The sequence below is a fragment of the Molossus molossus genome, unplaced genomic scaffold, assembly GCF_014108415.1.
Source record: "Molossus molossus isolate mMolMol1 unplaced genomic scaffold, mMolMol1.p scaffold_m16_p_14, whole genome shotgun sequence".
Taxonomy (NCBI): domain Eukaryota; kingdom Metazoa; phylum Chordata; class Mammalia; order Chiroptera; family Molossidae; genus Molossus; species Molossus molossus.
In genome coordinates, this window is record NW_023425349.1 from 1,447,994 (window position 1) to 1,475,591 (window position 27,598).

The window sequence follows — 27,598 nt, forward strand, 5'->3', positions numbered from 1 at the left end:
CTCTCTGCCACAGGAAAACAACCAGCCAGCCAGCAGGCCCTTTTAATCTTGTGTTTATTCTCGGTCCCTCCTCTTTCGCCCGAAGCCAGCGCCCTGTGGGCTGCATTCTGCCCAGGGTCTGGCTTGGAGGCCTTGGCATTGATCTGACCTAGGGCAGCTCCCGGAGGGGCTGGGACACTCCGGCGGAAAGGAGCCCATTCCCTGCTCCTGGACTGGTCTCTCCCTCTCGGTCACAGACTTTCCAGGGGAGTCTCCTGGCTGCATCAGGAAGGCTGGGATTGAGGAGAAGGGAGCGGACAGAAGCAGAAGGTGAGACCCAAGTGTGCCCGAGGGCTTGCTGTGGGCCGGCTGTGCCCAGGAGCTGGCCCTGCCCCAGACCTGCGGGGACGCCCTGGAGCAGGGCAGAGTCGGGTGGGTGAATAGGAGGCCACATCTCACAGTCGGGCCACCGGGGCTCCAGGAATTCAGTGGAGGAGGCGTCCCAGTGCAGGGACCGGCCGTGGGCTCGGCCGGCTGCACCGCCCGCAGCCTTCCCAGTTCCCCGGTCGCCTCCTCTCACAGGTAAGGCCGAGGGTAAGAGGGCAACGTGGCGCCGCAAGGCCTCGCTGGTGAGGGAGAGCAGGGCCACTGTCCACGGCTCCTGAGCCAGGCCACACACATCTCCTTCCTCCTCCGTCCCCTCCTCCCAGACCTGTGACTTTACTGGGGGACAGAATGGTGTTTGTGATCGGCAGCCCGCCAGGTCTCTCTCAACTAGGTAGAGGGGCTCCCCAGTGCCCGCACCCCACTGCCAGTTTGAAGAAAGGGTGACGTGGGGGCTGGACCAGAGGAGAGGGGCAGAGGACACCAAGGAGGGGCGCCAGCCAAACAAAGGCAGCTGCCCTCAAACAGCCCCACGTGGGAGGTGGAAGGAAGGGGGTGGGGGGTCAGCAGGGTCCAGCGGCAGTGCCAACGCCAGGCCCCCAGCCCTCGATCCTGGGGGGTCAGGGGGCGCACCACGGCCGGCCCCAGTGCCAGCCGCACAGACCCGGCCCTCCCCCGTGGCCCGTCCCTGGAGAGGCTCCTCTCCTCCCTCTCCCCTCCCCCACCCCTCGGAGGGGGGAGGGGCCGATGACATCACGGCCACGGCGGGAGGGGCGGTGCCCGGCGCACATCACTTCCTCGGCGCCTCCGCCGGCGGGGCAGGCGGACGGACAGTGGACCGCGGACCGCGGACCGCGGACGGGGCACAGACCCTGGGCAGCGCGAGCGAGGGGCGCGCGGCCCCGGCCCTCGGCGACCCCGGCCCATGGCCGGCCCGACCCCGGCCGCAGTGGACGAGCTGCCCGGCGCGGCCCGGCGCCTCTACTCCAGGTGGGCTGGGCGGCCGGCGGCGGGGACCCTGCGTCCGGGCGGCGGGCGGCGGGCGGCCCGAAACAAAGGCGGCGGCGGCGGGAGCGCAACGTGGCGCGGACGCGCCCTCCCTGCGGGCGGCGCGATGGGGGCGCAGAGGTGGGAGTGCGGGGGTGGCAGGGGAGGGCGCGGGAGTGGGGCGCTGGGGGTGTGGGAGTGGGGGCGCGGATGGGCGCTGGGGGGATGCTGTGAGAGCTGGGGACTAGCCCAAGCGGACAGGGTGGGCAGGGTGGGTGGCCGGGTGGGCTGCTGCCTGCTGACCCCCACCCCGGGACAGAAACCCGGACAGAGCTGGCGGCTTCCCCTGGCAGCTGGGCCGCTTGGCACAGCCCGTGTGTGCAGGGGGGGCTGCCAGGGAACCCCCTCCCCAGCCTGGCATCACCTCCCCGCCGCCACGGCCCAGGTACTCGGGGGCAGCATGGCCCGAGAGACCAGGCTGTCTCGTGGGTGCCGCTCTGCCCCACACCAGCCCATCCTGTGCCTGGGTCCAGCGGCCTGCACGGGGCTTGGGGCTGCAGAACCAGCCTCCAGGTGGGTGTGTGCCTGCCTCAAAAGACACCTGCCTTGGGGCAGATTCATGGGTGATGGCAGCAGCCCGGGCTCTGCGTCCCACGCGCCAGGGAGGACGGTGCCCTGCCCAGGGCTGCATGCCTCCTTGGTGACTCCAGGCCTTTCAAGGGTGTTCCACAGGGCGATGCCCGGGGCCCAGCCCAGGCCGTGCAGGACCCTCTGAGGGGGCCGGCAGCCTGTGCGGGTGTCCAACAGAGTGGGGCGGGCATGCGTGCTGGGCAGGGGCAGTTGTTGGGGGCCCCTCCCAGAGGCAGGCCTGGCTGCCTGCAGCGAGCCCGACAGCACCCACCACCCTGACTCGAAGGACGCTATCACCCAGCTCCCCTGGCCACCCCTAACACCGTGGCCTCCAGCTGCTGAGCCTGCAGGGTCCCAGCCGGGCAGTCCTTCCGCAGCAGACCTCTGCCTGTGCCCCCCGTGTGCCGAATGAGGGCGTGGTGGTGGGTGCAAGGCCTCGCTGCCCCTCCCTCCCTTGGTCTGGTCTGTGCTGCTGGCCAGAGACACTGCCCCCATTGTGTGTGCTGAGCCCTGGGCCTGGCTTCTGGGCCCCGTGCAGGGGGAAGGCGTGTGGGGGGTGCGTTCGCTGGCAGCTGACGCTGGAGGCCTGCCGGAGGGATCCCCTCCACGGCTGCCACGGGGTGCACAGCTGTGCCGGCGGGTTTGTGCCGGGGTCATCTGTGCAACGGAGAGGGGGCCTTTGTCCCAGAGAACAGCAGGAGTTAACCTGGCTGCCACTGGCTGTGACAGTGTGTGTGAGAGAGACAGACGGACGGACAGAGAGGACTGGGAGACCTCTCACGGTTGAGCCTGGGGTCCACATCATCCTGGTCACTCCACAGCTTGACGTGGGAGCCTGGGTTGTAGGCCGGTGGCGGAGCCTAGTGGGGACACACCAGACAGGACCCTGGCTTAGGGGGCAGCTCAGAGGGAACACTGGGGCCGGCCTTGAGCCTGGCAGCCGAGGCCCATGCTGAGCTGGGTTGGGTGAGCCTGGCACAGATTTGGGATGTGAGGCCACAAGCTTTCTGCAGGGCCGATGAGGCCTGTGGGGTTTGGGCCCGACTGCGTGGCCATGGCCAGGTGTGGGCAGGGCCGCTCCTGGTCGGAGCTGGCTTTGGAGTCTGGCAGGAAGGGGTGGGGGCACCCGTTTTGGATGGGGCTGTGGGGTAGGAGAGGGGAGGCCTGCCCCCTTGAAGCCTGCATGTTGGGGACGGTGGGGGAGCCCACCATGATCTGGAGGCTGGCCTCTGGGACTCGGTAACCACATTACCCCGTGAGCCGGCAGGCGGTCAACGGGAGCTTGGCAGACGGCGCCCAGCCTCCTGGCCGCTGCGGTCTGACTGCTGGGAAAGCCGGCCCTGGCCAGCCCCTCCGGGGAGAGTGGTGTGGGGCAGGCGTGATGTTTTCGTGGACACGCACAGGTGCAGCAGCGGGCTGGGGCAGGCTGGGCCCGAGGCGCCCAGGGCCCGGGCAGGTCTCTCCTGAGGTGTGGAGGACGGGATGGACATTCAAGCATCTTTGCAGCCAGATGGCAAATCCTAAATGGGAAGGCTGTTCCCCCACCCCAGGGTGTGGGTGGTGAGTTTGGCAGGGGGAGCTAAGACCACAGCCTGGGGGCCAGGGAGCCCCGTCCAGCCTGGCCCCAGACTCCTGTCCTGAGAGCGGGACTCTTGGCAGCCCTGGGCGCGCACAGGCCTCTGGGAAGCCCAGGCAGCCCTGTGGGCTGGGTGAGCGGCAGTGGGCAGGAGGGCCGCTTGGCACACCACTTTGCCCAGTGCACACGGGCACCTACCCGCAGGCCTGCAGAGGTGGTGTTGGTATTCTTTGTTGTTAATCCTCACCTGAGGATACTTTTTCCGATGATTTTTAGAGAGAGTGAAAGGGAGGGAGAGGGGGCAGAGAGAGAAACATGATTGGTTGACTCCCTCACGCACCCCCGCTGGGGCCCGGGTTGAACCTGCAATCCGGGTACATGCCTTTGACCTGGAATTGAACTTGAGACCCTTTGGTGTACAGGTGACACTCTGACCGCCGTGCACACCAGCCAGGGCTGAGCTGGTGCTGGGCAGAGGTGCAGGGAGAGGGCCTGCCATGCGGGGCATGTCCAGAGGACAGGCGAGAGCGGCCTCAGTGCAGCTGGCAGGTGGCAGCCCCGGGAGGCGGAATGGGGGGCTGGGGTGGATGTGAACGTGCAGTTTGGGGGTTCAGCTTGTCACCAAGAGCTGGGCAGGGAGGAGCTGGTCTAGGTCCTGCCCACCTCAGCTGAGCTGTCCTGGGGGTGGATAGTGGCAGCTGGACAGAGACCTCAGGCTGGGTGGAGAGTGCCCAGCCTGGACACCCTTGGGAGCAGGGCCTGGTGTGGTGGGTAGCCTGGGACCCGGTCCCCCATTCTTCTTTTTTTGTTTTTTATCCTCACCCAAGGACATTTTTTGTTCAGATAGAGTGGGAGGGAGAGAGAGAGAAAAACATCGACGTGAAAGGGACACACGCCGAGTGGCTGCCACCTGCACAACCCAACCAGGGCCGGGGACAAACTGCATCTGAGGTACGTGCCCTTAGCGGGGACCGAACCCGGGTCTCTCCGGACCGCAGGCCGACGCTCTAACCGCTGAGCCAAACTGGCCAGGGTTGGTCCCTTATTCTGGTATTTACCACTCAGCCCCTTCCAGGACTCTGCCCTCCCAGACCCCACCCCCAATGTGCAGGGCTTGCAGGACCCTCCGCACAACCCCACTCATCCTTGAGCTCCTATCTCTGCTCAGACTCAGGTGGTCTCGGGCGGCGGAACCCACCTGGGCTCTGGTTCCCTCGCCCCGGAGCCGCTCCCCCCTCCCCGTTCTTCGGTTCCCAGCTGCGCAGCCTTGGGGACCCCTCCCACCCCAGTGCCCACCACAGAAGACAAGTGGCCTGGCTGGAGGGCTGCCCGTGAGTGCGCAGAGAGAACTTCTCGAAAGGCCCGTGGGGTCCCGGGGGCTCCTGGGGTGGGAGGGAGGCCCCAGAGAGACACCTTGACTTCTCACCACCCGGCTGCTCTGATGGGCCTGGATGGGGGACCCGCTGGCTCGGAGCCTCAGTGGCTGGACGTTGGCGCCCATCTGCTACTCCAGGGGGCTCCTCCCTTTGCCCAGGGAAGGTCACACCTGCCACCCTCCTCGTGGCCACAGGTGGCTGGAGGAGCTGGGAACCGGGCAGAGCGGGCAGCCGAGGGGCTGGCGTGTTTTAGGAAAGGAGCTGAGGTGGGGAGACGTCTGCCGGCCCTGGGCAGCCCCCCAGCCCCTGGCCTGGGCCCTCTGAGAGTTGGGAAGCACTAAGGGGATGACCTGCACCCTGTGCCACACCTGTCGACCCCGCTGCGGGCCAGGCCAGGCTTTGGGTCTGGGCAGGTGGGGGCATGAGCGAGCAGGGGCAGGGCCTCTGAGGGGGCAGGTGCAGACCCTGCCCGAAAGGAATCCTCGCTTGGCTCCAGGTGGGCCTGGAGGAGGGGTGGGCTTGCCCATCTCTGCCCCTGCCAGGTGGGCGTGGGAGAGAAGGGGCTGGGGCTGGAGGCTGGCACAGCCCGCTGCCCCATCTCCGTCTGCCCTTTTCTGTAGATGCTGACCTGGGCTCCTCTGTGCTCAGTGATGCTGTGGCCCAGAGCTGGCCTCAGGGTCGGGGGGGTAACAGTCTGTGCAGGGGTCGAGGTGAGTGGGAGACAGGCCACTGCCCCTGTCCCCTGCTGCTTGCCAGCCCCCAAGGGACACCCTCTGGGCCCCTCCCCCTGTCACCCGGCCCTGCTGACTGTGCTGATCCCTGGCTCTGAGCTGCCCTTGATCCACTGATCCAGGCCCTGGGAGCCCCAAGTGATCTGCCCGAGGACCTGAGGCTGCCAGAGCCTCAGCCCACCACCCTGGGGTGGGGAGAGGCAAGGGAACCCCGAGAGCTGGCCAGGAGGGAGGCCAGTGGCCGGTGCTGGCTGTGGCCATGGAGGGCCAGCCCGTGGCCCTGAGCTTGGCGGAGAAGACGATGTGCAGAGTGGTGTACGGCGCCCCCCGCCCCCGCCCGCTGCTGCTGTCCGTGGGCCTGGAACTGTGGGTGTACGTGCAGAAGATGCGCAACCAGAGGACGAGGTGCAGTGGGCACCTGGGAGGGCGCCCGGGCAGGGCTGGGTGATGGATGCGGCTGGGAGGTCAAGGCGCCGTTGGCGGTCTGGGGCAAGCGGAGAGGCTGGGGCTTCTAGCCCTGCACCCCCTGCCTGGTGCTTCTCCAGGGGACCCCCCATGTTGACGGGGGCCCATGTTACACCCTTCAGTCTGCATTCGCGATGACCCCCATCAGGATGACCGCATCCCCTTGATTTCGGGGCCCCGGTTCCTAAGCCAGAAACCTGTGCTCAGAGACAGGTCGGGAGGCCTCCAGGTCTGCCCGGGCCAGCAGGCCTGCCCTCCCGGACAGTCCCCACGGTTCCGAGCTCAGTCCCCTCCGCAGCCACCGGGAGGTCGGGGCAGTCTGCCCACCTGACCACTTGCCAGGGACAAGCAGTGCCTGATAAAGAGGCCCCCTGCGTGGCACCTCAGGGCTGCCCGTGGGCTCCGTGACGTGGCATCCGGATGACTTCCCACAGCCCTCGGAGAGGCACATCTGTGGGAGGCCCTGGCATGCGGGGGCGGGCGGGAGGCCCCGTGTTCTGGTGTCCTGAGGTCTCAAGGCCGTGTCCCTGACCCCTTGCTCTGCTCGATCTCGGGGAGGCAGGGAGGTGGTGGAGTCCCAGGCCCTGGGCTCTCCGTGGGGGGAGGAGCTGCTCCCCCCAGGACGAGTGGCCCTGATGTTGGGAAGTCTCAGCTGGACGAGGGGCCCTGTGACGGTGGGGGGCTTCCCCAGCAGAAAGCTGTGGGGTGCAGGGCCCTGGGTATAGTCTCTGAGGGGCTCACCAGCCCCGCCCAGCTTGTCAGCGTGGTGTTGCTGTCGTCGGAAAAGTGACTGCCCACTTCTCGATAGTGCGGCGACAGGGAGCGGGGCCTGTGTTCGTGTGGCGGGCATTTGGTCAAAACGGTTCAGAAGCACCAGCCTAGACAACTTGTCCATTTTTTTCCTTTATTGATTGTAGAGAGAGAGGAAAGGAGAGGGAGAGAGAGAGAGAAACATCGATGAGAGAGAACATCGACTGGCCGCCCCCTGCACGCCCCGCACTGGGATGGAGCCGGCAGCCCGGGCCTGTGCCCTGACCGGGAATCGAACCGGCACCTCTCAGTCCGTGGGGCAACGCTCCATCCACTGGGCCACACCGGCCGGGCTGTGGATGTTTTTAACTGCTCTGTAGGTTTTCCACAAAGTCAGAAAAGCTCAAAGCTGTGGAACCGAGGCAGGGACAGTAGGGGCTGGCCTGTGACTGCTGGGTCTGCCTGCCGCCTAGGTGGCCCCGTCACAGCCCGTCACAGCCCGGCGCCCCCTCCTCTCCCCTTCCACCCTCAGGGTGTCCTCCACCGTGGGGCTTCTGTGCCCCCTGGCGTGTGTATCCAGGGATCCAGGGCCGGGAGCGGGTCAGGCCGTGTCCTGAGCTTGCTCCAGGGCTGGGAGGCTCGGGGCAGGGCCCCACCTCGGTGCTGTGCGGCGCCCACCCGTAAGGGGCTTTTTCTCTGAAGGCCCTGCTCAAGGGGGGCCGGGGAGACAGCACAGCCTCCAGCGAGGTGTCGGGGGTCACGCAGGAACCTGGGGCCGTTTTCCAGGATTTGGGTTCAGCCTGGGACATAGTGCTGTCCACTTCCTCCCGCAGCACCAGCACCGTGGGGGGTGGGGGCGCTTGTGGGAACAGCTGTGTCTCAGGCCTCAGGCCGGTCCTGGCCAGCGGCCAGCAGAGCGCTTAGCCTGGGGGGGGGGGCAGGGGCGGGCGGGTTGACCCTCGGCTCAGGACAGGAGGTGAGGACACCGTGGCCCAGCCTCCAGTTCCCCCTGAAGGCTTGGGGATGTGCCCCTCAGTGCAGGCTGGGGGAGGGGCTGGGATCAGATCTGCCTGTGTGGCCTGTCGGCTCCCTGACCCTCTCTGAGCCCCCGTGGTTCTGTGGGATCCAGGCTGCCAGCGCCTCGGTCAGGTGCTCACCTGGCCGCAGGCGGCCACGCTCCGGGCAGCTGACACTTGCGGGTCGGCGGAGTGGGGAGCTCGGCCTGGAGCGCTGCCATCGGGCTGAGGGTCTTGCTGCGGTCACAGACGCCGAGTTCGCCCCAGGTGCCCTGCCTGGCAGTGAGGAGGCTGGGCCAGGTGAGCTGCACAGGTGTGGTCCAGCACAGTACCTACTTCTGGGCGTCTGTGCATGAGAGATTTACACGTGTGCGTGCACGGGCCGCAGCCGGGGCACCCTGTGGCCCACCGTGAGCGGAGGAGCCTGGGCCCCCGGTGACCCCTCCTCTCCCCGCAGGATGGAGGCCTCGTGCCTGGAGCTGGCCCTGGAGGGTGAGCGGCTCTGCAAGGCTGGGGACTTCAAGGCGGGGGTGGTCTTCTTCGAGGCGGCCGTGCAGGTGGGCACCGAGGACCTGAAGACGCTGAGCGCCATCTACAGCCAGCTGGGCAACGCCTACTTCTACCTGAAGGAGTACGCCCGGGCGCTGGAGTACCACAAGCACGACCTGCTGCTGGCCCGGTGAGCTGGGTGCCCAGTGGGAGTGGCAGGGACAAGCCCGGGGCAGGGCTCTCGGGCCGCAGGAAGTGTGAGCTGAGACACCTGTGAGTGTGTCTGTATGTCCGTATGTGGCCCAGTGGCCTGTGTCTCTCTCTGGGACTGTGCAGGAGTAGCCACCCCTCCCTGCCCCTGTGTTTCTGGGTGTCTCTGTCTCTTCTCCTCCAGCCTCCAAGCCTTTGCCCATGCGGTTCCCACCCCAGAACACCCCTCCCTCCCTTGTGCCTGCCCCCTCCTGCTCCTTCAGGCTGCGGTGACCCCTCAGCAGCCTCGGCGGCCAGGCTCCCCACCAGCCAGCGGGCCCCATATCCTGTCCCCAGCCCCCAGCCCCGCGTGGTGCTGGCAGGCGCGCCCCAGACTCACTAGGAGTCATCATGACGGCAGTTCTCACTCTGAGGCCCCCAACTCTCCCTGCCTCGATCCGGGGTTCCCCCTGAGCCCCGACAGCTGCAGGCCATGCAGGGGCCGCCCTCAGACGCGGCCCAGCGGAAGGGACCCTGAGCTCTGCTCCCTGACCAGGGACTGGGCCTCCCAGGCCCTCACCCGCCCTTGCGGCTCCCTTCTGAGCTCCTCCCGCCAGCTCCCAGCCTGACCCCTCCCTCCTTCGTCCCTCCAGGACCATCGGTGACCGCATGGGGGAGGCCAAGGCCAGTGGGAACCTGGGCAACACACTCAAGGTCCTGGGCCGCTTTGACGAGGCGGTGGTCTGCTGCCAGCGGCACCTGGACATCGCCCAGGAGCAGGGGGACAAGGTAGGCTGCGGCCCCGGGCGCCTCCCCTCCCCCTCCCACCTGAGCACAGACCTCTCGACGCCCTCCCAGGCGCTTGCGTTTGGAGCCCAGGAGCATTCTGAGTGGTGGGCACCCCAGCCTCACCTGCCAGCCTCGGGGTGATGTCCCCACCCGAGGCTGGTGGGCTCCTTGGGGGCTGTGACTTCGGAGACACCCCAACCTTGGTGCTGCCCACAGATTGGGGAGGCGAGGGCACTCTACAACATCGGGAACGTGTACCACGCCAAGGGCAAGCAGCTGTCCTGGAACACGGCACAGGACCCCGGGCACCTGCCACCCGACGTTCGAGAGACGCTGCGCAGGGCCTCCGAGTTCTACGAGTGAGTGGGCAGCGGGGTTGGGGCACCACCTGGGCCCCTGCAGCCGCCAGGGACTGGACGACAGCCTCAGGTGCAGCGCCCCCCCCCCAAGCTCCTCGGACAGTGGCAGCCAGGCTGGCCTCCTACCCCACGCCCTGCCCACACCTGTCCTCGGGCTGCTGGGCACCCACGAAGCCCTCGCTTTTCCCTCCTCGTGCTCACCCACAGCAGTGGGGAGGCGCAGGGAAGCTGCTGACCGAAGCGCGTGGCATTTAAAAAATATTTGCCGGAGCCCTGGCTGGGTTTGGCTCAGCGGTTGGAGCATCGGCCTGCGGACCAGAGAGTCCCAACTTCGGTTCCCGCTAGGGGCATGTACCAAAAAAAAAAAGCTGGAAAAGGGGCCGGACATTGGTTATACCTGAAAACCAGAGTCGGGGACAGAGGAGCCCCCAAACCGAGCCTAGGAGCTTGGACTGCATCAAGGGGCACCATAGCTGAAGGGACCCACGTGGCGTCCTGTGCCTGGGGGGAGGGGCCGTGGGGTCCTGCTTCTCTGACAGACTCTGCCCCCAGGAGGAACCTCTCCCTGGTGAAGGAGCTGGGTGACCGGGCAGCCCAGGGCAGGGCCTACGGCAACCTGGGCAACACCCACTACCTGCTGGGGAGCTTCGTGGAGGCCACGACCTTCCACAAGGAGGTGAGCGGACAGATGGCGGGTGGGCAGCAGCACAGCCCCGCATCCGCCCAGGCTTTGTCGGGCTGCTCCTCTGACACAGCTCGGGCCGGCCACCCTGGGCGGGGAGCACCTGCCGATGCGTCGGGGCCGGGGCTGCTCTGTGACCACCGGGGCTGTGGGTTGTGTCCTCAGCGCCTGGCCATTGCTAAGGAATTTGGAGACAAGGCAGCGGAACGGAGGGCCTACAGCAACCTGGGGAACGCCCACATCTTCCTGGGGCGCTTCGACGTAGCTGCAGAATACTACAAGTAGGCAGCACCCCACTCCAGCCAGGCAGAGGGTGGGCCCAGGGGAGGCACCACCCCACGGTGGGGAGGAGTCTGACTTCCCAGGCTCCCCAGGGCCCGGGGGTGGGGAGTCCCCGGCCACCCCAGAAGAGCAGACTGGCAAAGTCCAGGGCTGCCAGGGACTTGGTGAGCGTGTGCCGTGATTGGGGGGACCCCAGAGCAGGTATAGCCGTTCCCATGTGGACTCAGGACAGTAAGGACCTCGCTAGCTCCTGAGTATCCCCGACTAGTACCAGGACACTTGCTGGGCCATCTGCCTCCTGGCCTGAATCGCTGAGCAGTGGCCACTGGGCAGAGACCAGGTGATGTGCCCAGGTCCTGTGCTGAGCCCTGACGCTCACGTCAGGACCCTGAGCCAAGTGCTGCTGTCCCTGGGACCCCGTGGACATGTGGAGGTTCAGGATGGTGAGGCGACTGGCCAGTGTGGGCAGAGCCTGGGGGGGCCCATCTGTCTGCTCCCAACAGAGTCGGGTACTTGGGCCATCTGAGGATGGGACGTGCCAGGCCCAGAGAGATCCCTGTGGGATCTTGGCCCTGGAGGCCTCTGGGCGGGTGGCTGCTTGCCCCATCACCCCTGTCTGCCCCCGGGACAGGGGAGGGCGCGTGAGCAGTGCCCTGCCCCCTCCCCACAGGAAGACGCTGCAGCTGTCCCGGCAGCTCAAGGACCAGGCGGTGGAGGCACAGGCCTGCTACAGCCTGGGCAACACGTACACGCTGCTGCAGGACTACGAGCGTGCGGCCGAGTACCACCTGCGACACCTGCTCATCGCTCAGGAGCTGGCTGACAGGTGCGTGCGGATGGCCCAGGGCCCCCGCAGTCCCTGCGGCCGAAGCCGGGGTCCGAGGCCCTGCTTGGCCGCTGACCACCGACTGACCCTGAGCAGGACTGCTCGAAGCAACCCCTGGCACAAGCTGATGGGAGGGCTGCACCCCCGTCTCCCAGTCCGTCACCCCTTTGAGCCCCCCCATATCTACATGAATGTCAGTCTCTATGGAGAAACAGACAGACCGAAGATTCTTTTTTTTTATCCTCACCCGAGGACATTTTTCCTTTTTTTTTTTGTTTGTTTGTTTTGTTCAGGTAGAGTGGGAGGGAAAGAGAGGAAGAGAGAGAGAGAGAGAAACATCGATGTGAAAGGGACACATCGAGTGGCTGCCACCCGCACGACCAACCAGGGCCGAGGACAAACTGCAACCGAGGTACATGCCCTTAGCGGGAACCGAACCCGGGTCTCTCCGGACCGCAGGCCGACGCTCTAACCGCTGAACCAAACCGGCCAGGGCCAGACCGAAGATTCTTAAACACACAGCTGGACGCAGCGGCCTGGGGTGGGCTGCGGCCGGAACAAGGGGCTCAGAGCCACAGGCTGTGGGCCTTTCGTGGGTGGTAGAGGAGGGGTCTCCTGGAAGGCGGCCCTGCCGGGAGGCACTTTTTCTTCGGGGTGGTGATGCTTTGGAACTAGACAGTGGCAATGGTCACAGATTGTACCCACTGCCACCAAGTCGTGTGCTCTGGAATGGTTAAGCTTACGTTAGATGGTTTTCACCTCAATTAAAAATGACTGAACGGGCCCTGGCCGGTTTGGCTCAGCGGTTAGAGAGTCAGCCTGCGGTCCAGAGAGACCCGGGTTCGGTTCCCGCTAAGGGCATATACCTCGGTTGCGGTTTGTCCCCGGCCCTGGATGGTCGAGCGGGTGGCAGCCACTCGATGTGTCCCTTTCACATCGATGTTTCTCTCTCTCTCTCTCTTCCTCTCTCTCCCTCCCACTCTACCTGAACAAAAAAATGGAAAAATGTCCTCGGGTGAGGATTAAAAAAAAAAAAAAAAAAATGACCGAACCGACTGTCCCCAAGGGCGGAGGGAGCCGTGGGGTGAGAGCCTCAACGACCACTAGGGGGCGAGCAAGGCCACACCAAGAGCCCTGGCAGCTGAGCCTGCTCAGCCCCTCAACTCCGCTCGGTCACAGGCTGCCCCCCCACCTCCGCGGTGCAGTCATGTTGGGCCTGACCACCGGGAGGCTGGGGGCTTGGAATGGCTGTGGGCAGGCTGGTGGGCAGGCTGGTGGCCTGGGGGTGCAGGTGTGGACTCGCTTTCTCTCCCTGGCAGGGTGGGCGAGGGCCGGGCGTGCTGGAGTCTGGGGAATGCCTACGTGTCCATGGGGAGCCCGGCGCAGGCCCTGACCTTTGCCAAGAAGCACTTGGAGATCTCCCAGGAGGTGAGCCAGTCCAGCCCGGCCCTCAGCCCCAACCACGGCCTCAGCGGGTGCTGGAGGCCCCCAGGGCTGCCCGGCCCACTCCAGACCGGCCAGGTGCCTTTGGGTGCCCTGGGCTTTTCCTGATGGTCCCTGTGTCCTTTCCGGTCTGTTGCTACGTGCTGCCCCAGGGCTGGCCACCTGGTGGCTGCTGTAGCCAGGAGGTGGGAGTGGGGGGAGCAGGGGGCCTTCCACCCCTAGAGTCTCATTGTGCCCTGTGGGCAGCCCATGTCCAGGTCCTTCTGTCCCCAGCGGAACTGGCCAGGCTGATCCTGCAGGGTAGCCCAAGGCTGGGACCCACAGGGTTATCACAGGTGGAATCTGGTTCCTTGGCTCCTGGCCTGACCTCTCCTGACCTCACCCTCCCCTGCTCCTTGCCCCCGCCCTCCGCCTCCCTCCAGCACCTGCCCAGATGCCCCTCAGTCCCGTGTGCATGGGCAGGGCCTGGCCTGGAGGACCCTCCACCGGGGGCCAGCAGCAGCCCCTTGTCCGTCTGAGCACAGGCTGGGGCGTGGCAGTGGCCCCGGAGCTCCGGCGGACATACTGCGGGCCTGCCCTTTGGCTTGCTCCTGGGCCACGCACGCCCCCTCTGCCTGGGGTTCTCCTGGTGACTGTGCTCTGAACTGGGAGCTGGGGAGGAGCCGGGAGCCTGGCAGGCACCTGAGGGGGCAGCCTGGCCAGAGCAGGCTGACAGTCCCCGGTGGGTGCCCGAGGAGGAGGGCCCCACGGAGCACAGGGCCTGGCTGCTTGAGGCCCAAGCCTTCCTGTGCTGTGAGGGCGGTGGTCTGGGGTACTGAGGCCACCCCCACCCAGGGACAGAACCCCAGACTCAGCTCAGGGGCACAGTGAGGCCTGGTTCCCTTGGAGACCCGTGGAGGGCCTCCCAGCCCATCTGCCCACTGACCTGGCCCTGCTTGGCCACAGATCGGGGACCGAAACGGGGAACTCACGGCCCGCATGAACGTAGCACAGTTACAGCTGACACTGGGCAGGCTGACCAGCCCCGCGGCCGCAGAGAAGCCAGACCTGGCCGGCTACGAGGCCCAAGGTGAGTCCCTGGGCTGGGGGAGGGAGCCTGGTTCCCTGTGGCTCAGACCTGGGCTGAGGGGCGTCTGGGCAGGATGCAGGGCCTTGGTGGGCAGGGTGTGACAGGAGGGCCGCCTGGGGAGGGGACCCTGGCAGCACTGCGGCCTGGGGGTGCGGGTCCCACGGAGGGGAGCTCTGATCCCGAACAGCAGCATCCCTAACAGCTATTCAGCAGGGAAAGGCTCGCAGGAGGGGGACCCCCTATGCCTGGGGGTGTCAGCATTGGAGCCTTTTCTGCCCTGCTCCGGAGCTCACGGCCGGGGTGAGGGCATGCCAGGCTGTCCAGGTGCTGAGGGCACAGACAGTGGGCCCTTCTCCCAGGGCAGGGCAGGGACCAGGGATACTGGGGTGGGGACAGTGTGGGGAAAGGGGTGGGGACAGCGTGGGGAAGGGGTGGCCCGAATACGGCATTTAGCCCCGATCTTTGTGGTCTCTGAGGGCCTGTGGTCACCCGGGCCCCCCAGGTTTATCGCCCAGTGGCACCACCGCAGGTAGGAAGAGGAGGGGAGGGCAGAGGACCCCTCCATGGTGGGAGGGGCTGTCAGCCAGAGGGGCCCAGGGAGGGTGTACCAGGTGCTAACCGGGTCCCCGCCGCTGCAGTGACCTCATCACTCACGGGCTGCTGGGCGCCCCATACAGGTCAGCCATGTGCACACAAGGACAGACCGTTCTCTGCAAAGCAAACAGACTAATAAAGACGGGGGCCTGGGGGAGGGGGGCCTCCCTGGCCTGGCTTCCCCAGGTGGCTGCAGGTGGGTGTGGGGCAGGGAGGTGCGTCCTCAGGGTTTCTGACGATGGCCTGTCCTAGGAGATGGGGGGCACATGTCACCCCAACTCAGATTGCTGAGGACTGAAAGGAGGAAGCAAAGGCTTCTGGGACCCTCAGCCTGCCCCTGTTTTGGGGTGCTGTGGTTGAAGGGGATGGGGTGGAGTGTGGTTCCCGGGAAATATCAGGCCAGGGTTTTCTCTCTGGACCGCAGGCCGATGCTCTAACCACTGAGCCAAACCGGCCAGAGCAGGCCAGGGTTTTCTGAGGGTTGCAGCCCCAGGCCCTTAGAGACCACCCTCTGGGAACCCCAGCAGTAGGGGGGCAGGGCTGGGCCGGCGTCTGGAAAGGTTCCCACGGAGGCACGTCCCAGCTCCCGTTGTCCTGGGAAAGGGGGGCCGTGGTGGGTGAACAGCCTGGCTGTTCAGGAACAAGGCAGCTTCTGTCCTCCGCACACCAGCTCCTCCGCTGTGCCCGAGCCGGACCCTCCCTGGCCAGGGCCCCCAGAAGCCTCCGCCGCAGGCCCTGGGAACACGCCATCCTCCTGGGAGGGTGGGGGCTGTGTGGTCTGCCAGGCTGGAGGAGGCGGGTGTGGGGGCCGCCAGCCCTGGGGGCCCTGCTCTGGGGTGCAACTGCTGGAGGCAGGCAGGTGCCCTGAGTCTGGGCGCCCCTGGAGAAGACCCCCTCAGGTGAGCCTGGCCGGGCAGGGTTCCCTGCAGGGGGGCAGCATCCATTCGTTCATACAGTCCGTGCATTTCCAGCCAGGGTGGTGGGCGCCTGCCTTCCGGAAACTGACCCTTGGGGGGATGGGCAGTTGCATATCCAGAGCTGTCAGTTTGGGGGGTGCTAGAGGGGGACAGGAGCACCGGAGGGGTGTTAACCCAGTCATGTGGAGGGGCAACTTCAGGTAGGAAGGAGGTCCTGAGCTGGGTCCTGGAGGCGGCCCAGGAATTCCTAGGGCACCGTGGGCGTGGCCCTGGTGGGCGTGGCCCTGGTGGGCGTGGTGGGGCTGGCCAGCTGGAGGCGGGGCCGAGGGCTTTTCTTCCCCCCTCGTGAAAAAAAACAAGGGCCCTTTCTGCAGCTGAAGGACCCAGAGCTGGCTGCTGTTCAGTTGACCTCACTGCTCTGCCGCCCCCACCCCAGCAAAGAGGCCCCCCCCAGCAAGTCTGGGCAGGGGCACCTCCCTGTCATTGTTGTCTGTCTGAGCCCAGGTCAGTCCTGGGTGCCCCACCCTTGCCCCTCCTAGCAGGGGCACCTTGTAGATGGGCCATGCTGGATGGGGCCCTGCGACACCCCCTGACCAGCTGCCCTCTCTGTGGGATGTCCCCCTGCAGGTTGGGAGGGGTGTCGGTAGGGCAGAACCGCGGGTGGGCTTCAAGGAGGCTATGGTCTCAGTCAGCTCGGGCTGCGAAACCAAACACTGCAGACCAGGGGGGCTAAACAAGTTCTTTCTCACAGTTCTGGGGTCCGAGCTCGGGGGAGCACGGTGCAGTTCTGGAGGGCTGCCCTCCCGGCTTGCAGACGGGAAGCTGGGTGCAGGAGGGGAGAGAGAGCGCGTCCTCTGGTCTCTGCTCGGAAGGACACGGATCCCCCCACGACCGCCCCCCGCCATGGCCTCAGCCCCCCAGCATCTGTCCCAGCAGACACCTCCAGTTCAGAGCAGCGACTCGGAGGGGGGAGGGAGGGAGCCATGAGCTCAGGTGGAGGAACAGCGTCCCGACAGGGAAGTGCCCTGCGAGGCCGCAGGCTGGAGGAAGCCGCTGGCAGAGCAGCCGGGCTGTGTCTGGAGCAGATGAGCGAGAGGGGGGAGGTTGAGGTGGGCAGGGAGGGCCTCAGGGGCCCTTGTGTAACCTCTGGTGGGGTCGACAGAGGAGGAATGAGCTCGAACCCAGACCCTGGGTGCATCCATGGCCCTGCATGGAGGAAGGACTTTGGGGCGCGGCCAGGCAGGCAGGCAGGCAGGGGAGGCAAGGGTCCCCGCGAGGTGGGAGGGCCAGGTTGTGAAGATGTTTGCTGGGACACACGATCGCCCGGAGCTCTTCAGACGTGGACAGGGCGGGCGGTGCTCAGGGGAGTTTCCGGACCTCGCCCGGTCAGCTGAGGGTGCGGGCGTTGGAACTGGCAGGCGAGGAGGACCTGGGCACTCTCCAGACAGAGGGTGCATTTAGCTGGGCCCAGAGGGCCTGCCGCTGGCCGGCCGTGAGGGGACCCGCCCCGGAGCCGGACGCTGCGTGTCAGGGGCGTTCCTGCCTCTGGGGGCCAGGGACGTGGAGGGCCAGGCAGGGCAGGAGCGGCCGAGGGGGCCCGGGCCCAGCAGACAAGGTGGGGAAACCGGGTGGGGCCCTTAGGGTGTCAGGGGGCAGCTAAGAGAGGCCGCAGCCGGGCTCTGGCGGGCGATGGAGCAGGGCTTCCACTGGCTGTGGTGAGTAGGGCCCCTGCCCAGTGCCCGTCCTGCCCTGCAGCCCCTCTGCTGGGCACTGAGATGCCCTCCCTGCCCCCCATCTGCCCCCATTGCTGCCGGGGCCCAAGGGATAGGCCATGCCCCCAAGTGCCGTGGGGTTTGGGGATGGGTCCTTCTAATGGGCTGGGAGGAGTGGGGGGACCCTGACTCTACTCTCTGCCTCCGTGTCTGTAACCTCAAGACTTGGGGTCAGGCTGCCCCCTGTAGGGCTGGTAGGGGCAGGAAGGACAACTCCCTCCCTAGGCACTGGGGCGGCAGCCTCCAAGGACCCCTTCATCCCACCCTCTAGAGAACAGGGGGACAGGGTGTGGCTTCCTCAGAACCTGGAGGCCAGGGCAGGAGGGCAGCTGCCCACGCCGGCCCTTCCAGCTGTCTCTGGGCCGCCCGTTCTCGTGCGCCTGAACACTGGGTGTGGGCTGGTTTAGGTGACTGGTCGCCTGGCGCGGCCCCTCCCTCTGGCCACGGTGTCCAGGTGGGTGGCCCAGAGCCGGGCAGGTGCCGTGCCGAGGGCTGGCGCGGGAGGTGGGATCCGGGTCCAGCTCGTGTCGACCTGCAGGGCCGCAGAGCAGCTGAGCTGCACGCGTGGAGCCTGTGGGCGCTGGGTGACCACAGAGTGGGCGCTGGAGAGCCGGGCCCAGAACGTGGGAGCTGGGCCTTACGGGGGACACTGAAGCCAGACCCCCAGGCCCTGCGGGGTCCCCCATCTCCACAGCAGACATTTGGGGTGGGGTCAGCCGACCTGGAGGCCGGGGTCCGAGCTGACTGAGCCACCGTTTTGCAGGGGCCAGACCCAAGAGGACGCAGAGGCTGAGCGCGGAGACCTGGGACCTGCTGAGGCTGCCCCTAGAGCGGGTGAGCACGGACGGGGCAGCTGGGGACGCGAGGGAGGCGGCAGAGCGGCAGAGCGCGGGCAGCCGGCTAAGGAGGCCACCGCTGTGTTTGCTAAGCCGACCCCACTCCCGTCCACGCCGTGTCCCTGCCACGGAAGACAAATATGCCGCCTGCTCCCATTGGCTCCCTGAGAGGCCTGGCAGCACCAGCGCCCACTCCCTCCCATCACCTCAGGGTGCTGCCCGCTGGACACCCCGGGGACAAGCGGACAAGCCACGGGTCCTCACACACTGCAGACTTCCCTGCCCCTGCCCAGCCTGCTCCCTCCCACTCGGACAGTCTCACGGGGACACAGCTGGTGCCGGTGGAGCCTCTCGGGCTCTGCGAACCCCAAACGTACTTGGAGCTGGGCGGCTCTGCCTCTGCTGGCGGGTTTGGGGTGGCCCTGGGGAAGTGATCTACCCTCAGCCTCTGTCTCCAGCGTAGACTGGGCTGGTCGCAGACGCCCGTGGGGAGCCTGCTGGGAGATGAGGCTCGGGGTCCCCCAGAGTCACCTGTTGCTTAGTGTGGGAAGGTTGACATTTGGACAGTCGGACGCCCCGCCTGAGCTCCTCCGGGCCCTGCTCTGCCCTCCCCGCCCCCCTGGTCCTTGCTGGCCCTCTCTTTCTCCTCCCTTGTGTGTGTGACATGGGGGTGACTGTGCCCGCCAGGCCGCCTAAGGGTCCTGGGATTGCTGGTGGCCCCACCCACGCCTGGCCTCCCCCCACCAGGAGCAGAATGGAGACAGCCATCACTCTGGGGACTGGCGGGGGCCGGGCAGGGACTTGCTCCCCCTCCCCATGAGGAGCAGGAAGTACCAGGAAGGGCCGGACGCTGCTGAGAGGAGGCCCCGGGAGGGCGGCCACTCCCCACTGGACAGCGCGGACGTCCGGGTGCAGGTTCCTCGAACGGTAGGCAGCTTCTCTGTGGGCTCCAGCAGGGAGCCCAGCAGGGCCTCCGCCGCGGGGCCAGCGGACGGGAGCTCCTCCAGGGGCAGAGGGCACGGCCCTGGCTGTCCCCGGACCTGGTGGGGCAGGGCCTGCTGGCCATGCAGGGGCTGTGCCTCACTGTCCGCTGCACCCAGGCTGCGCGAGACGCGGTGGACAGAGCGAGGGGCAGAGACAGCTCACGGGCTGGAGGGGCCTCTTGCAGCCTGGCGGGAGTCAGGGTAAAAGCTCCCTCCGAGCGCTCAGCCAGCACCTCCCAGCCGTGGCGGGTGTGGGTGTGGGTGTGGGTGTGGGTGTGGGTTCCTCCACAGCGCTGGCTGCTCCCGCCTTCTTTCCCAGGAGGCCAGGGGGGGGGGTGTGTCTCTGCCCACCCTGTTTGACCGCAGCGCTGCCCAATGGACCAGGGTCTGTGTCCATGGAGTGAGATGAGGAGGGGACCCCTGCATGGGGAAGGGGCACCGGCCGCCCCGGGTGAATGGGGGGTTTGACACTGTGGCTGTGTTGCTGGGGGCCAGCCCCACCCAAGCGCAGGCGTGCAGGGCCTCGCCGCCACACGGAGGGCTGTGTGGTCCGAGGGCTTCAAGAACTTGCGTCAGGGCGTAGGGAACAGGGCTGGGCTGGCCCCGAAGGTGGGGGCCAGGGGAGTCTTGGAGTGGCCCAGCCAGAAAGGCCTGGGCAGGGGAGGACTCCCAACGCCGGGGCACTGGGGAGCCACGGTGGGCGGTGGAGCAGGGAGAACCCAAGCAGGGCTGGTGAGGGTGGGTGAAGCCTGGCCTGAGCTCCGTCCAGGGACTGTACTTCCCGGGTGCTCACACTGTCCGCACCCACCATTTCTCGAGTGGAGTGGGGCCGAGTGAGGCAGGGGGCAGAGCCTGAGCCCCAGCTGTCTAGTCCCTTCCGAGCAGCAGCGAGAACAAAACGAGACTTGTCTTTCTGGTCCCCCACACCCCTAAACCACATCAGCCCCCCTGCACCGTGGCCGGCTTGGAAGTTTCACGAAAAGGCCACCAGGCCAGAGCTGCGCCCCTGGTGCCTCCAGCCCAAGGATCTCAGCCTCAGGCCCCAGGGGCAGGCCGCAGCTCCCGGGGCCCAGGCTGTCCCGGTCCAGCTAGCGGGGCAGTAGATGAGCAGAGAGCCCCGCTCACGCTGTTCCCGCAGCACCCCCGTGGCTGCCACCCTGGGACCCTTCCTCCAGTCGCAGACAACAGTGGATGCTCAGGCTTGTCACGTGCAGCTCATCTACAGAACCCCGAGAGGGGAAACTGAGGCACACAGCAGCAAAGAATCTGCCCAGAGACATCCAGCTAGGACCGGTGGAGCTGGGGTTCCGAGGCCGGGTGGGCCCCTGACACCTGGAGCTGGGCCCCACGGAGAACAGAGCAGGGCTTGGGGTGGTGCTAGTGTTGGAGGAGGTTCTTACGGCAGTGCTGCGCCTGGCCCAGCTGCAGGCCCGGACCCCGGTGGCGGGCCGAGCACCCTGCCCGCCAGACACCCGACCCAGCTCCCCGGGCAGGAGGCAGCCTCGAGGGGCTGGGCCTGGGCTGCTGGCTGGGACCCCCCTGTCCCTGGGGTCTGAGCTCGCTGTGGAAGGAGCAGGGCAGGGAGGGCTCCGGTATCCCCATCCTGTCCTCGCCCCTCCTGCAGGGCTCGTAGCCACTTCCCCAGGTGCTGCTCGGGGTCGGCGGTGCGGTGGGCCCCTGCTTCATGGTTGGCCCCGCGCAGCTGTGCTGGGAGCCAGGACAGGGCCTCCCAGAGCAGGAAAGGGGCATCAAGGTGGGCAGCGGGAGGCCAGGGAGGGCCCTGGGGCCAAGGCGCCTGGGAGAGGCCGGGGGCTGCTGTGTGGGGAGGTGGCTGGGGGGTGCTGGGATACCCGGCCATGCCCACGGTGACAGTTCCAGCATGGGAAGGGCCTGTGTGCCCAGCTTCCCCCGGGGCCGCAGCGGCCCTGGCTCAGGGGTCCGCTAAAGAAAGTGGTGGCTTCTCCTGGGCTGACCCAGGAGGCCAGGGCCTGGGGTCGGGTGGGAGAGTGCCGTCCACACAGTTCCCACCCCCTCGCCCCTCTGGTGTGGCCGCCACAGGCCCTGAGCCAGAGAACTCGTGCCGCGCTCAGGGAAATCCATCTCGGAGTGTTTACGGAGTGCGCTGAGTGTGCGCGTGTCCCAGCTTCAGTGCCGGTGGGCGGGGATGGGGAGGGGCCCTCGCCAGGTCCTATTTAAGCATTCAGCTGACAGGCCCTGTGGGGCTCAGCTGCAAGGTGGCTCTGGGCGTCACAGGCGGAGTGGTGGCAGGGGCACCTTGGTCCTGCTCCAGCTCCACGTGGCGGAGCCCCTCCCAGCGCCTGGCGGGTCCAGCGAGCTGCGGATCAGTGTGAGTGTGGGCCCTGGGCGCCGGCGGAGGAGCTGGGCCTGGGCCGAACTGTGCTGGGGGGCTCCAGGGTGGGCTTGCAGTTTTCCCAGGGGACCAAGCAGTCAGCCGGGCTGTGCGTGGGGTGAGTCCCAGCATGTCCTGCTGTCTGCTCCAGCGGCCTCTGCCTGCCTGACGGCCTCCAGCCCTGCCCTCATCTGGGCAGCACCGGCCGTGGCACCACCGCTCGGAGGGTCTGGCTAAGCAGGCTGGGGGGGGGGCAGGGGAAGGGGGAGCCCCAGGGGAGGGGGGCCCTCGCTCCCAGTGAGAAACCAGAGTAAGACCCGAGGAGGAACTCTGGGACAGATGGAGCCTAAATTGGGGGCAGAGGCGAGGTCGGAGCATGGGGGTAGCCCAGGCCGGTCCTGCCAGGGTCCAGGTGTTGCCCTGGACTGTCCGGACCCTCACTGAGTGCACCTCTGGTCTCAGGCCACAGCCCACACAGCACACAAGGGAACGGCAGCCCTCGCAGGCGGCCTGGTCCGGCCAGCCCCCAGCTTCAGGCCTGGAGGGGCTCTGCCTCGGGCCTCAGGGACCTCTGGGCGGCGTGGGGGCCTCTAGCCCACGGCCACGTTGGCGATGGGGCCACGAGAGGCCTCGGGATCAGCCTGCCCCTTCGGGTGCGTGCCTTGAGCACCGAGTCCCGTCCAGGGAGGCTGGAGGAGTGTCGGGGTCACACCTGTCCCGGGAGGGGACCTGTGTGAGGGGCCGCTGTGCTCACCCCGCGGGGGTGGCCCTGGCAGCCCCCGTCTGTGCCTGCAGGGTCCCGAGGCCCTAAGGGCGCCCCCTGCCAGGGCCCCTCTGGGCCCTCATGCCAGCTGTTTCTTCTCTGGTCTGCTGCTGTGATCTCTCCAGGCACCCAGCTCTGAGCAGCCCCAGGAGGCCACTGGCCAGCTGAGATGGGCGGGGCGGGGGGGGGGGCTGAGCAGGGCCCCGGCTTCCAGGGGAGGTGCTGGGGCGCATGCACCCAGGGCCTCCGGCAGCCCTTGGGGGTGGGCCTGTCTGGCTGTGCCCTGTGGGGAGGCTCCGCAGACCTTGCCCTCCAGCCGCCCCCCATGTGGATGTGTAAACTGAGGCTGGAGTGGGGCAGGCTTGCCCAAGGTCACCCTGCCAGTCGGGACTCAGCCAGGCCTGGTGACCTGGTTTCGTTCCTCACCCCACCCATCCCCCTCCCTCCAGAACTGTGGCCCCTCCAAGAGCCAACCCCCTCCTGTGCTGATCCCAGCAGTGGGACTTGTCCAGGCCCAGCCGGTCACCCTAGGGTCAGCCCTCCCGACACCCAGCTGCACGGACGGTCTCCCAGAGGCCGTGCGGTCCAGCTACAAACCCGGCGCCCTGAGCCGGACAGCCGGGCTGCACCCCAGAGGCAGCCTCCCACCTCGGCCACGCTAGCGTTTGCTCTCTAGGGGCTTCGCCCTCACACGTCTGCTGTCCTCCGGGTCTGTCCACTGGCCCAGGACCTTTTAAACCTGTCGCCCAGACTCCTGCTTGGGGTGGGACTGGGGTGGACACAGGAGCCCTCAGTTACCCCTACTCAGTCTTCTCGCCTTTGGTGATACGACCTGACGCTGCCGGCACCTCTGGGCCCTGGCGCAGCCCATGGCGAGTATGTACCAAGGCCAGCAGGGCTGCCTGGCTGCCCGGAAGCGGCGACCTGACCGTGGACCTCGGGGGAGGGAGGCTCGGGCCATGCAAGTGGGATGGGTGTGGGTGGCCACACCTGGGCAGGAGGACGGAGGGCTCGGGAGCAGACACGGGGCCGGGGACCAGCAGGTGGCAGATGAGAGTCCTGACCTTGGCCCAGGCCCAGCTGCCCCCCGTGGTGTTCAGGGCCTGGGAGGGGTCGGTGACTGGAGCAGGGCCACAGAGGTGGCCGGTGCTGACTGCCCCCTGCCCCCTGCCCCCCAGAGCATCCCTCGGGCCCCATCCTCTGACGAGGAGTGTTTCTTCGACCTGCTGAGCAAGTTCCAGGGCAGCCGCATGGACGACCAGCGCTGCCCCCTGGAGGAGGGCCAGCCGGGGGCCGCCGAAGCCACGGCTGCCCCCACCCTGGAGGAGAGGAGTGGTGAGCACCCTCCGGGCGCCCCGACCTTGAGGTGCAGAGCCGCTGTCCCTGCCTGCTGTCCGCTCCTGCACAGCAGCGCCCCCTGGAGCTCCTGAGGGGCAGTGCAGACCAGCTGCAAAGTGCCCTTGTCGCTTTGAGCTCCCCGCCCCCGCCTTGCCCCAGCCCCGTCCTGGGGAACGTGTCATCGTCCCGCCCTCTGTCGGAACAGGGTGTCAGGAGCATCAGTGTCGGGAGGGTGTGGGAGGGGAGGCTCCTCCAATCACTCCTGGGAACCCCGAGGTGGGACCCCGAGTGTCCCCGGAAGTGCAGTGGGCTGTGCAGCCGGCAGAGCCCCGCCTGCCCCCTCAGGTCGGACCCTGTCGGGATCCCTTTGTCAGCCCAGCACCCCCATGGAAGTCCTCCCTGGGCTCGTCCCCTGTCCCCGCAGCCCAGCCCACGCTGACAGCCTCCCCCCAGACCGAGGAGTTCTTCGACCTCATCGCCAGCTCCCAGAGCCGCCGGCTGGATGACCAGCGGGCCAGCGTGGGCAGCCTCCCGGGACTGCGCATCACCCACAACAACCTGGGGCACCTACGTGGTGACGCGGACGCCCAGGAGCCGGGGGACGAGTTCTTCAACATGCTCATCAAGTGCCAGGTAGGCCTGCAGCCGGGAAGGCCGTGCCATCCCGGAGCCTCGCGGCCCCTCCGCCGTCTGCAGGGAGGCCCCCGGCAGGCCACGGGGCGCTCCGCCTCCACCTGAGGCTGGGTCTGGGGGAGAGGGATGACAGGCTGGCTCGGCAAGTGTCCCCGAGCGCCCACAGGTGGTCAGAACCCCCCCAGAGAAGGCCACCCCAGGATGTCCTTAGTTTAGCTGTTCATTCAGAGCTGAGGGGGTCACCAGGTCCCCAAGGCTGTGGCCTCGGGGAGCCCACCAGCCTTCCACTCTGGAGGGAGAAAACCAAGGGCCAGACGGCACCCCCGGAGTGTGGAGGGCGGGAGAGGGCTCCCTGTCACGGGGTGGGGCTGGGGTCTGGGCCAGCAGGAGGGGTTGGCGGGTCAGCAGAGCCCCCCGAGTTGGTGGGGAGGGGCCGCTGCCGGGTGCTGTGCAGAGGCCGGGCAGTTTGCACACCTGACGTTCATTCCCACAGAAGAGGAGAAAGCGCAGCCCTTGGCGAGCCTGGGGAGTCTCAAAACCAACCCCTCCCCAGCACCCCCAAGCCCCCCAGCCACATGCACGCGGGCGCCTGGCCCTCCTGCTCCAGACCCTGCGGAGAAGTCCACACGCCTCCTCGCTGCCCTCGGCCCACCCGCACCAGCCCTGAGCCTTGAGCCCTGAGCCTCGGGTCTTGGGCTTGGAGCTGCAGCCTCCTGCTCTGTCTGGGGCTCGTGACCACAGCGCCGCCGGCGGCCTTGGAGGCTGCCCCGCAGCTGTCGTTCGTCCCACTGTCCCTGGGGTCAGGGCTCCCAGGGCTGCCCCGGAGCTGGTTCCCCGATGGAGCCAGGGAGGCTCGAGGCCATCTGACCCTTGCTGAACTGGCACTGTCTCTGGACAGCAGCCCCTGCCTCGGGGTTGTCCACGGGGCCACCGCCCTGGGAGGGCGAGGCCACCGACCCGTGTGTCCGTGTCTGCCCAGTCCTCCAGGATCGATGACCAGCGCTGCCCGCCACCCGACGGGCTGCCCCGTGGCCCCACCATGCCCGACGAGGACTTCTTCAGCCTCATCCAGAGGGTGCAGGCCAAGCGGATGGACGAGCAGCGGGTGGACCTCACCGGCAGCCCAGAGCAGGAGGTGAGCGGGCCACCGGAGCCTCGGCAACAGTGCCAGCCTGGCACCAGCTAAGGCCTGGAACCCACACCGGGCTCACCTCAGCCTCAGTCCTGGACGCCTGGACGCCTGGACGCCTGGGGAGGGACTCGCGATTGCCCGGGATGCTCACGGCCCGAGAAGCTGAATCCTCCTGAGGCCACGGCTGAGGGCCGGCTGAGCCCCACCCTTCCCACTGAGCCGGACGCTGGCACACTGCCCCCTGGCATGTCCGTCCCCAGGTCAGGGCTGCCAGGTGGGTAGGGCATTCTGTCCTCACCTCTGCCTCGGTCGCAGGCAGGCCTTCAGCATGTGGGCCCCAGACCCCGGTGCTGTCCAGACCTTCTGTACCCTCTCCCTGCCCCCACCACTCCGTCCTGCCAAATGTGAACCCTGCTGCCTCCCCCACACCTGAAGGCTCTCTGTAGCCTCTTCGGGGCACCAGCAACACGGGCGTCTGTCCTCCAGAGCCGGTCCCAGGAAGGCCAAGCGCAGACGTGTCCCAGCCTCACCCCCGGCGGCCCCTCCCAGACCTCCCTCCCTGCTACCTAGGCGGAGGAGGGGGACAGGAAGGCATTGCAGGAAGCCGCCGTGGAGGTAGTTCCTGGGCCCTGACACTGAGCCCCCAGCCCCATGGGGTCCTGAGCAGTTGGGGCCCGAGGGGAAGGATGGGGTGAGCGCCGACATTCCTCAGCTCCAAGCTCTGAGGCCCAGGATTGGATGGGCCTGGTTCCGGGAGGGCCCGTGGGCATGCAGGCCCCAGCACAGGGGCCGTGGGGACAGCGGTGGGTAAGTGAGTGGGGTTGGGGGGCCTCGGCTCAGCTCCGGGCCCCTCAGCGAGCACCCAGTCCCCCCTCCACCAGAGATAGGACGTCCCTGCCTCCTCCCATATGTGGACGGGGTCCATACAGTCCTGAACACCCAGTTGGCCCATGGGGCTGGGCAGGAGACAGGCCTCCTGGGGACGGTGCCCTCGGGTCTCACACACCCCTCCCCCGTCCCCCCGGCACCCCCTCAGCCTGGGGTGGAGCTGCAGCGCCGCGGCCCCCAGGGCCTGGACAGCACCTCGTCCTGGCGGAGGGGCCAGAGTCCTGCTCAGAGCACACAGCCTGGGAGCTCTGGGCTGGTGGGAGGCTCCCGGGGCCTGGGGGGGGCCGGCAGGTGTGGGGCCAGGTGCCAGAGCCCAGGCTTCTGCTCGGCCGCGCGTACTTGAGTGTCCTGCGTATTTATTGCCCTCATGTTTTCCATGTTGTCCGTGGGTCCTTTCCAACCCAAGAGGTACATTTGTTTTTCTGGAAAATAAAGTCTGCCAAGTGAACACTGTTCGTTTCGATTTCAGACTGGGGTGGTGAGCTAGCCTGCGGGGCAGAGGACCGGGGGCCCCCGAGTGCCACCCCCGCCCAGCAGCCTGGTCCCTGGGAGGGGCCGCACCGTCCGAACTGGACTCCCTCCAGTGCGCCTGCCTTCCAGAGTCCCCCCAGGACCGAGGGCCAGCTGGAGCCGGGAGGGACAGTGGGCCTGTGCCCTCACAACCGCAGTGCCACTGGCTGATGACCCTGATGGGACAGCCTGTGAAGGTGCAGCGTGGGGACAGCACCCCACAAATACGGACACCCCACAAACAGCCATCATAAGGCAGTCCCCAGTAGGGTCTGGGCACCGGGGGGAGGCAGGGGAGGCCCTGCTCACCTCACTCTGCCGTGACCCCCACACTGACCACGGCCTGGAAGCCCCAGAGGGGTGAGGGTGCACCGGGAGGGAAAGCTGGCAGAACGGGGTGGCCGGCGCTCCGGAGATGGAGAGGGGCCCCGGGCACTTCTCCTGGAGCCCCCCAGTTCTCAGTGCTCCGGACGCTGTAGGGAGCACCGGGTGCCATGACCGCTCAGCGGCTCCGCGAGGTCAGCACTCCCAAGGCTCTGAGAAGTCCTACAGGAAGTCATGTGATGTCCAGCCCCATCGAGTGTCCCCAGGCTTCTGACTCCCTGATTTGACCTTTCGGAGAGGCCCCTGGACTGAGGCTGGGGGAAGACAGATCACTGGGGGTGGGGGACAGAAGCCAGAGAAGCCCCAAGGGCTTCAGACATGGCTGGAAAAGGGCAGAGGCCTGGGGAGGGCCACACTGGAAAGGTAGGTTTTACTGTCCTGCTGGTGTGGTGTGGCCAGTAGATCAGGAGACGACACCACCATAACGGCAGGTGGTACTCTCACAGGTCGCACGGGGGGACACCAGGCACGGCCCC

At 67.3% G+C, this 27,598-nt stretch overlaps 1 protein-coding gene across 3 annotated transcripts; it reads left to right on the forward strand.

The window, feature by feature from the left end:
- Positions 1–1,270: 1,270 nt before the first annotated feature.
- Positions 1,271–26,662, forward strand: GPSM1 (G protein signaling modulator 1). 3 transcript variants are annotated; one of them, XM_036261646.1, is made up of 14 exons: positions 1,271–1,353; positions 8,352–8,573; positions 9,226–9,361; positions 9,578–9,720; positions 10,273–10,396; positions 10,568–10,683; positions 11,355–11,510; positions 12,830–12,938; positions 13,899–14,022; positions 18,069–18,139; positions 18,889–19,068; positions 23,416–23,572; positions 24,000–24,208; positions 25,188–26,662. In XM_036261646.1, the coding sequence occupies exons 1-14, from the start codon at positions 1,289–1,291 to the stop codon at positions 25,392–25,394; spliced, it is 2,019 nt and encodes a 672-aa protein (XP_036117539.1). In that variant the 5' UTR covers positions 1,271–1,288; the 3' UTR covers positions 25,395–26,662. The 3 variants fall into 3 exon arrangements, with proteins under 3 accessions (XP_036117539.1, XP_036117538.1, XP_036117540.1); XM_036261645.1 differs by lacking the exon at positions 1,271–1,353 and adding an exon at positions 5,784–6,068; XM_036261647.1 differs by lacking the exons at positions 1,271–1,353; positions 8,352–8,573; positions 9,226–9,361; ... (6 more) ...; positions 18,069–18,139; positions 18,889–19,068 and adding an exon at positions 22,859–23,113.
- The last annotated feature ends 936 nt before the right edge of the window (positions 26,663–27,598 follow it).

What these genes read in the sequence shown, in the direction of transcription:
- GPSM1 (XM_036261645.1), top strand. Translation starts at nt 5,923, where the DNA reads ATGGAGGGCCAGCCCGTGGCCCTGAGCTTGGCGGAGAAGACGATGTGC. An exon ending in GGCCGGCTACGAGGCCCAAG is followed by an intron (nt 14,023 to 18,068) that starts GTGAGTCCCTGG and finishes ACCGTTTTGCAG; the next exon opens with GGGCCAGACCCAAGAGGACG. An exon ending in TGAGGCTGCCCCTAGAGCGG is followed by an intron (nt 18,140 to 18,888) that starts GTGAGCACGGAC and finishes TCCCCCCACCAG; the next exon opens with GAGCAGAATGGAGACAGCCA.